Source organism: Hippocampus bargibanti, linkage group LG13, assembly GCF_051943395.1.
Source record: "Hippocampus bargibanti isolate YZ-2025 linkage group LG13, ASM5194339v1, whole genome shotgun sequence".
NCBI classification, from domain to species: Eukaryota; Metazoa; Chordata; class Actinopteri; order Syngnathiformes; family Syngnathidae; genus Hippocampus; species Hippocampus bargibanti.
Window position 1 is genome coordinate 15,258,745 of NC_142746.1, and position 9,768 is coordinate 15,268,512.

At 40.6% G+C, this 9,768-nt stretch overlaps 1 protein-coding gene across 1 annotated transcript; it reads right to left on the bottom strand.

Moving 5' to 3' along the window:
- Window positions 1-960: 960 nt before the first annotated feature.
- Window positions 961-8,928, bottom strand: unm_sa35587 (un-named sa35587). The gene is made up of 7 exons (XM_089012198.1): window positions 8,584-8,928; window positions 8,336-8,450; window positions 8,119-8,253; window positions 7,379-7,441; window positions 2,520-2,605; window positions 1,442-1,576; window positions 961-1,360 (listed from the first exon to the last, which is right to left on the bottom strand). Exons 1-7 carry the CDS (start codon window positions 8,677-8,679, stop codon window positions 1,112-1,114), a joined length of 879 nt encoding a protein of 292 aa, XP_088868324.1. The 5' UTR covers window positions 8,680-8,928; the 3' UTR covers window positions 961-1,111.
- Between the last annotated feature and the right edge of the window lie 840 nt (window positions 8,929-9,768).

Below are 9,768 nucleotides of genomic sequence, written 5' to 3' on the forward strand. Positions count from 1 at the left end.
ACACCTTGCATCACCTGCATTTTGCGGTACTTTGTTTGGTCTGAAAACTTCGTGTTGATGGTTGTCGAAATTAGAAGGAAAACACATAAATAACGCAATGGTGAATCGTTGTATGTTACACCGAGACAACTCTTTCATATTCGTTGACAAAAATTCCAAGGTGAAGAATAAAACTATTTCCAACGTAGCTCTTCCGCCATCTTCTGCGACACTACACCTCAGTCTTGATCACTCAAAATGACCCTGAAGACCTTCTTTAATCGATTGCAAACATTTATACTTTCCCCTTCAGAACTATTTGAATCATATTCATGACCGGATGTGTAACAACAAAGCATTTTCTCCGAATGTGAAGCCATTGTTTTGATTCTCGAGCAAGGCAAGACGTCTTGGGGTGACGTCACGAACTGGGGGCGGGACTTTCTGAAAATGCCCCATTGGCAGATCAATTTTTTTGCAGATTTTGGACACTTAAGTCATTTTTATTGGTGTTTTGCATTTGACTAAAAATATCAGCCTGCGTGTTTGGGTATTTTAGATGCTATAAAACGTTTTTCTGATGTCAGTTAGGAAACAAAAAAGTGATGTTGGTTGTTCTTTAAATAAAGCAGGATAAGGATTGTATCAGAGCAGTACCTCAAAGCATCAACTATTGTTTTATATGAAAACGCAGGGTGACAAAAAGGCTGACTTGAGTTTTCGCTTCAGTGCTGACTAATGCCCCTCAGTGAAATTTGGGATTTTTCTTCAGTGTACTAACGCAACTAATCCACACAGACAACAAAGAGTCTGTCATTTATCAATGTCAGTAACTATTCCACACAGACAACAAATAGTCTGTCATTTATCAGTGTAATTTGGTTGGGCAATGACATATTTGTCTCCACTCTAAAATAGTGACTGTGACCTGCAACCAGATTGTCAGTATTTTACACTCACAAATGATGTGAAATCCTGTGCTCCAGTAACCCGTGTTCCGATTTAATTTCTCTGGTTCCACATCTGCATAGTGATTGCTTAGATTCTGCATTCACATTGTGAATGTGTGACATTGAGTGAACATTAATGTCTATCGTGATAAAAATGTTCAGTTTCGACTTCCAATTCCTTGTCAATCATCATGAAGCCCCAGAGCCAGTAAGACAGGAAAAGTAATTCCGAGAATAAGAGCGACACTCTCCTTAAGGCCTAAGTGGTTCTGGAGCTTGGGATGACTAGCCTCTGGGCCTGCACAACTGCCATTGCTACTGCTGAGGATGTCAGGAAGAACGTGCACTGTGGCCACAAAGAGGAAAGTCCCTCCCGAGAATAGCATACCGACACCCGTTGCGCTGAGTTGGTTCTGGGGTGACGAGCTGGTCTGCAGTCACAAACAGATTCCCTATTATAATAGCAGTATGAGGTAGAATGACAAATACTAAACCTGTGTGTGGTGTCTTACCATGTGCAGTATAAAGTATGTAGGAATGGCAACAATTGGTGCTGCAGCAGAAAAGGCCAACAAATGTCCCTGGATGGACTTTCTTCCCAGTCTTGCGTGAATCAGAAAGGCAACTAAACCAAAAGCTGCCGGAGCCTAACAGACAAAACACGTTTAGAGGTTGAATACTCACTTCTGTAATTCAAGTGATGCAATTCAGAGTTTGGGGGAAGAAGGAAGGTTCAAGTGGCACAGTTCACATTCGTTTACATACTTGATACATTTGTTGATTTTCTATTTGCTTAAGATGACAGAATTGTGTTTTTTTAAGAAAATTTGACATTATTTCCTTCAAAACAAAAGTGGGTATACATTTCATTCGTATTTTGTATCATAGCCTATTAACGGAATTATATGCATATAAATCGTCACATTGCTCAATATGGCATGCCAAATCATGGATAGGACCCTGCATCCCTTCACGTTTTGTGAATCCATATTGTTCACATTCGTCCAACTACTTAATTTTTTTTGTTCGATGTAGGCTAAGTTAAACAGAAAAAATACATGAAACAAATAACACGACACATTATTATGACAGTAATACGCTAACAACTGAGCGAACTAAATTTCCCATTGCAATGATTGAACAAGCAATATAATGTGATCATCTGCAGCCATTGACAGCCAAGCGGGTGTGTCATAAGTAAATGGAAAAAAAAAATTATTATCCCATGACTGTAAAGTGTCCTTGAGAGTTTTGAAAGGCACATCAAAATAAAATGTATTATGAAAAATGCCTAGTTGAGTAGGCCGTGTCTTAACCTGCATAGCTGAGTCTCCTGTCGAACCCCTGATCACTGATCCCATGGGGTATGATAAGTTAAGAACCTATAACTTATTAGATCCCTACATGACATTATTTGGTAAAATGATCGAGCCTTCCGGTTAACAAAAAGATCTGGTTTGACTGCTCTTAACAAACAAAAGCAACAGCTCATTTGGTGTCACCATTCTTTTTTTGTTTGTCCTTGTAAATTACAACTTCCCACCACTAATGAAGATAATATACTGTCATTGATCTTTGTCATAATCTCACCTTGTGTAGAATCACGGCTAAAAACACGATGACTTGCACTGTCACCTGGCCTGTGGCTACCACTGCACCCAGAGCGAAGCCGTCAGCTATTTGCAAAGAAAAAAGCACAGGACAGAAGCAGCAAATATTAAGCGGGTTCTGACCTCCAATGCCAAAATGTTGTTTGTTTGCTTTTGTTGTGTTTGTACCTGCTTCAAAACATAGCAAAAATAAAATTGCACATTTTCCCCTCGTGACGCACATTTGGTGCATGACCAACAGTTCCGACTGATTATCGTTTTCCCCATAGCCCTTCAAAAAAAATTGTGAAAGAGGAAAATTTGCCTTTTTTGGGTGCACTGTCGGGCGGCCCGGTAGTCGAGTGGGTAGCACACCGGCTTCACAGTGCAGAGGTCGCCGGTTCGCGTCCCGGTCCGGCCTCCCTGTGTGGAGTTTGCATGTTCTCCCCGGACCCGCGTGGGTTTTCTCCGGGTCCTCCGGTTTCCTCCCACACTCCAAAAACATGCATGGCAGGCAGATTGACCACTCCAAATTGTCCCTAGGTGTGAGTGTGACTGTTGTATGTCTATGTGTGCCCTGCGATTGGCTGGCAATCAATTCAGGGTGTCCCCTGCCTCGTGCCCAAAGACAGCTGAGATAGGCTCCAGCAACCCCCGCGACCCTAATGAGGAATAAGCGGTACGGAAAATGAGATGAGATGAGATGGGTGCACTGTCCCCTTTGTATATATGGGGGGATGGGAGGCATGAAATAATACAAAACCAAGTCAATGTTCTATTTTCTGCCTTTAGGGGTGATTCTGGGAAATTAAAAAAGGGGGACAGTAGACCCCTTTGTCTCTGACTAGGGAGCCAATTTCTAAAATTGATAGGGCCCGATTTAACGAGATTACCGGAATAAACAAAACTGATTGAAATAAACCAAAATAAATTCATTTGAGCATGATATTTCTAAATTGCAAATAAAAAACATTATTTGAGTAAAATCTATTTCTCTAGTATATCAACAAAAAAATATAATTAAAGTCAAAGAATGTATTCATAGATAAAAACAAAAAAATCAATTTTGTTTAGTTATTGCACAATCAATCCTGTGCTATTTTGATACTCTACAGTATTACAGAGAAGACAGAGAACACATTTAGCACTTCTTACTAGTGTCTACTTAAAAAAAATATTTGCTTTGAAGATTTCCAATGTGGTACACCAGTATGCTAAACAAATTGTCACTACCCTCCGCAGACTTCGTTGGTTGTTTCTTAAAACACGAGTTTGTTTTCTGCCTGTTTTCAATGTATTGTATAATTTTATTCCTGTTATGGTCCAAATTTCAAACATCCACCATGGTTGATGTAAATACTGCAAAGCACCATGGGTAAATGGATATTTGATTATCTCTTTCGGCAGTTTCCGGCGAATCACGGAAAAGCCCGAGATATCCTCAACCTCAACTTTGGAAAGTATTGAAACAAATGCAAGGTAGTTATGTGTCAGAGATATGACAGTCAGACACACGGAACCAGAAAGATTGTCTGTACTGCCGGCAGGAAACGCAGTCATCAATGACATACGTCTGAAAACGCCAAGCTATTTATTGAGAGTATATGTAAATTAAAGTGATACATTCGTAAAACATAGTTTTCTTGATTAGCATACCACGCCTCTGGGCGTTCTGAGCAACAACAGATGTAAGCAATACAACATCGTCTTTCCATGAACTGATAAGTTTGTATCCTGGCTAATGACCTCTTCCTGTGATAAGGAGTTTCCCCAAGTCCTAAATTCTGTCCAAGGCCTGCTATCGTAGATAAAGGTAACAGTTTTAGTGGGTTGTGTCTGTTTCACTCTGATTTACTGTGGCCATCTGCGCCTTGACTCTGGGCCTATTGTTTAGTTGGCCAGCAAAGCACTTTTAAACATGATAACTTATTATTCTCCATCATTATGGCTAGATATCGGTGACGCAAAATAGCAGATGACGAAAGTTAAAACCGCTAAAGGAAAACGAACAGCTTTCAAATTTGGTTTCACTAAATGTGTTTCTTTGTCTATTTTAACAGTTCTTCACTTTTCTGTTGTGAAATGTGGGAGACGAATAAAGGCAAATCCAATCCAATCATGTAGCAATATGCGCTAATCGTAATAGATTTGCTCCGGTCCTGGCGCAGAGGAGTTCCAAAGTTGCGCCAGTCGCTGTCAAAATGCGCAAGTGGCCTCTTTGTGAAAATGTACACATTGTGCTTAAAGATGTCAAAGTGGGCCTCATTTACATCATAACCACCCCAACACAGTTTCTCACTCAATGAATTGGCAACTAGGCTGAGTGGAAAATCACTTGCAAGTGATAGCTGCAGTCTGTAAAAAAAACAAGAGGTGAGTAAACAGAGCCATGCAAAGTATTTTATAGAAACCTGCCGAACAGAACACACTCCATCACTTGCTAAAATTGTTGATGGTGGGGTGGGGTAGGTATTTAATGTAGTGGGTGTGGGGCCGGTATTTGTTTCAGGTGACATGTCACACCCCACAGAACGATCTACACCAGGAGTGCAGAACCAGTCGATCATGGTGAACCGGCAGTCGGCGGACGGATTGCAAGTCGACCACAGTGGTTGCCGGGACAAATTGGACATGTGTGTTTGGCCATGTTATTAACTCACTCACTGCCATTACCGGATTTATTCGGGAATTGAAAATATGACGTGGTGCGCCATTCCCGAATTTGTTCGGGTTTTGGTTTTTCTTCCGGTGGGTGCCAATAAAGCGCTGGTCAGACCTCTGGCAATGTTTTTTTTTTCTCTCGCAGGAGGGGGTAACATTTGCTTTTCGTACAACTGCCCTCACTTGCACCTCATCTTTATTCGGACCCATATAATTGAGGAATTAACCAATGAAGGAATAGACTCAGGTTTCTTACACTCCATTAAATATTTAGCTTGTCCTAAAACTCAATATTCTGTGGGTCCTGAAATTTGAGTTAAAATGACAAAAACACTGACACTGGAGTGGACACATTTTTGCACGTCTAGCAGTGAATGGGTGAAATGTATATATTTTTGTATAAGTGTACACCGCAGCCGAAAAATTCGATGAGTCTCACATCCAGAAAAAAGCTATCAAAGAAAATTACATTTTAAAAAGTAGCTTTAATCTTGTCTTGTGGTCAAACATCGTAGAGTACATGGGGAAAGTGAATAAGGTTGCGCAACTGTCCATGTTTTTATGTTCCTGTTATGTTTATTATTTTGCTTTGTATTGACCATAATGTGAAGTGCTTTATTACAGCTGCAGCTGTTGTGAAAGCTTCCCCCGTCATGGCGCCTCCACAGCAGCTCCTAACCCTTTTGCAATCCCTTTCCGTTCTACTATGTTGTTTATTTTATTTCTCTTATGCATACAGAATATTTTGTTGCCCACCCGTACCCCTTTCAATTTTGCTTCTGTAGATTGCAAATTTTCACATTATGGGACGATCAAAGGCTTTCGGATTCTGATTCTGATCTACAGTGGCGCATGACCTGCATCGCAAGAAGTTGTTAGCGGTCAGCAGTCTGCATCCACAGCTTTCAATCAGAGCCGTCAAGATACCAGTAATTTTCGTTTACATTCAGAGCTTTTTTTAAAATCTGCAATTCACCCATCTGACTGTAAAAGAAAGGGAATCTGAGTGCCAGGAGCAGCATTTTACAACGGTACATGTGACGTATGATAGAGCTGCACCCATCACATACATAATGATACAAAGGTGCGTCCCTTCATCTCTGTGTCAGGTTTCTAAATAAAGTCAGCAGTTATTTCCTTGTTACAAACTCAGTCTTGTCATGAATCTAATTTATTTTTCTGTGTCCTTCATGTTCGGTTACATTGTTGTTGTTGCATATCCCGGCAAGCACGTGCATGTGCCTCTGTGCGTATGCGTGAACATGCAGTAAAGCAGAACTTAAAATATTAACAATGGCGTTTGTCGCTAAGCTTATTCTACGGTAATTTTGAAACAACACTGTTTTGTTGAAATGATAATAACATGAAAAAAGTGCAACGTAAATCACAAATAAATGTGTTAATTATAACACATATGACAAGGATTAGGGTCCCGGTAATTCCAACTGATTTAGCCTTGAAGAGAGACTTTGAACTGATTGCCACTTAAATCACAAGGTAATCCTTCATACAAAGAAACCTACATGCCTCTCCCTAATCCTGTTTCTCCACAATCATTAAGTGCTGATTTGGTCTATTTCAGTCACACACTATATTAACTCATTCACTGCAGGACTCTGTGCAAAAATGTGTCCACTCCAGTGCCAGGGTTTTTGTGATTTTCACTCAAACTACAGGACCCACAGAATTGGATTGAATTGGAAGAGGAAAAGAAAGAAAAAAGTAGAAAAACAAAATACAGGAGCTGCTGGAATGGCAGCCACTCTCGCAAAACAAAAAAACTAAACAAACAAATAATAAACAAATAATATTCCTTTCATTACTTTGCTGCTGTGAAATGTAAATTTTTCCACTGTGAGACTAATAAAGGCAAATCCAATCCTATTCATGAGCTCAAAACATAGTATGTATGTCAGTGCCGCCATAAAGACTGTAATTGTTTAACTATTCCCACTTTTGGTTTCCAGCTCACAAGTTGGAAATCACTTCTCTAAGGCAAGACTTTAATTTAAAAAATAAATAAATAAATAAATAAATAAATAAATAAATAAATAAATAAAGCACACATGGTCAGTCACATGAAGTCTGCTCCCTGACTTGTGGATGACCCTTTGCTCTAGTGTACTGAAATGTGTTGTGTGTCGCATGCAAACAAACACTTCTAGAAGTGGAGTTAATATTAATACAGTATTACTCTACCTGCGGCGTGAATAACCAGCCCCAGTGTGGCTGTGATGGCATCACTGTTAGGATTTGTTTTTCCTGAAATGACAAAAGACATACAACATTCGTCAAGGCGAATTGACCTAGATTTAAAGCATAAAATCAAAGATTTGTTCAATACCCGGGTTCACACAGAACCATGTACGCAGATTAGACGGACCTCAATCGGAGTAAGAAGAATGAAAGACAAGTTCTTTGGACGTGGGTGCAAAAAGAAATGCTATCAGGACATTCATTCATTAATTAATTCATCTTCATAACTGCTTTATCCCTATACTGGTCACGGGGGTGCTGGAGCCTATTCCAGCTGTCTTTGGGCACCAGTTGTGGGACATGTTGAACTGGTTGCCAGCCAATCACAGAAACAAACAACCATTCGTGCTCACACTCACACCTAGGGACAACTTGGAGTGTTTAATCAGCCTGCCGTGGATGTTTTTAGAATGTGGGCAAAACCCACGCAAGCACAGGGAGAATGTGCAAACTTCACAAAGAAAGGCTGCAGCTGAAATTGAACCCGGTAGCTTTGCACAGTGAATTCGGAGTGCTCAGCACTTGACCACTGGACCGCCCTCGATGAGGACACTCTTATCATAAAATATTTTAGCATCTCTGCTGAGTATGATGAATTATTTAAATGTTGTGTTTTTGTCTCGTTTACATGACACTAGTCCATTGTGCTATATTGCTAAGGTCAAAATATCATGTCTACTCACTGCAACCGGAGAAGTAACTCGCCAGCTGATCCACCACAAACATGAAGGTGAAGCCTGACGTCAAAGCCACGCCAATCCAAGGCTGAGGCGACGAGGCACTTTCTCTGGATGACTCGTTAACAGCAGATGAAGAAGCTGCAAGAAAAGAGAAATTACAAAAATAAGGACATACACCAATACATGAAAACACAGTGCATCTCTCTGGTGTGATGATGACCATTTTGTAGTGTCCAGGACTCTTGAATTAAGCCCACTCCTTCGGGGATGGTGATTGCAAGGGCTGTACCGCACAGGAAACCTGCACCGAGGATGGAGATCAAGTGCAGGCTTCTCTGAAACGCGGACACACACACTCGGTTATTTTACTATCTACAGTTAATTACCATATAAGGACACAAATCGCAGTTGTTTTGAGGACATGATGGCGGAAAGAAATGTCGCAGTTTTGTAACGAGAACAACTTACCTCCGAAAGTCGAAACAACAAAGGGATGAATCCGAGTAGGAAAGAACCGACGAACATTGCTACCGATATTAATGTAATGCTCAACCCTCCGTCCATTTCGTCTTGCTTTCGAAACGGATTTTTTTAAAGTCAAAAGTCGTCTCGTCTGTGTTTTTTTCCTCATTAAACGGGACAATGTGCGGCCAGCATTTGTTATAAAACATGTTCTCCCATTCTCGTCTTCCACGTCCAGCTTTCGTCCGTGACCGCCCTGCTACTGCTGAGTGCTGAGCAAGGGAAGAAAAAAGCAGAAGGGCACGCCGTCGCGCTTCTTTAACTCTTTATGGAACAAGCCTCGAAGTGCATTCAAAATTAGCATTTTACTTCCTTATGCTCATATATCAAAGCAACGATCCCCCCCCCCCTTCTCTCTCTCTCTCCCCCCAAAAACTGTATTATGTTAGTATTAGTTCTGATTTGTTGGCCTGGCCAGAAATCTGTCAATATTTTTTCCCCTTCTACCAGGGGGCAGCAGTTCCCTTTTATCAATGATAGCACTTTATTCCAGCATCAGCTGTTATTAAAGCGCTATATAAACCAATATGTATGTATTGCAATTTATTTTGGACAACCACTCTCCTTTCAAGATCATATAACTTCAGACAGATATAATTTAGAAAATAACTTTTTTTCTGATGAATGAAGAGAGTCTCAGGTTTCTTACGCTGCATTGAATGTTTATGTAGTCCTGAAACTCAATATTCTGTGGTTTCTGGAATTCGAGTGACAATGACAAAGTGGACTCATTTTTGCACATGACCGACAGTGAATGAGTGATGTTTTGTGGGTCTGTTGTCAACTCACTAAATTACCGGTAATCAGGATGTGTTGTATTGTATTGGGCTTAACATTTGAGCAGGTTTGTCTGTCCCAATAACTTTGCTCACTTTCAAAAAAGGAGTTGTTTAACACATTTAGTATGTATGTAAATCTTCTTTTTCTTTCGGCTTTTCACTTCAAAGGGTCGCCACAGCAAATCAGTGTCCTCCATCTTTAGAGGTCTGATCCGCATTTTTGTTTTGGCCAAGCGTTTACGTTGGATGCCCTTCCTGACACCACCCTCTGTATTTATCCGGGCTTGGGACCGGCACAAGAAGACTCATGTCCGTTTGTGGCTACAGAACAAGCAACTCGCTCGGTAAAAGG

Coding starts and splice junctions, on each gene's coding strand:
- unm_sa35587 (XM_089012198.1), bottom strand. CDS start 8,679: ATGGACGGAGGGTTGAGCATTACATTAATATCGGTAGCAATGTTCGTC. Junction 1,577..2,519: donor TAGCCGTGATTCTACACAAG/GTGAGATTATGA, acceptor TTTGTCTGTTAG/GCTCCGGCAGCTTTTGGTTT. Junction 1,361..1,441: donor CATACTTTATACTGCACATG/GTAAGACACCAC, acceptor TTGTGACTGCAG/ACCAGCTCGTCACCCCAGAA.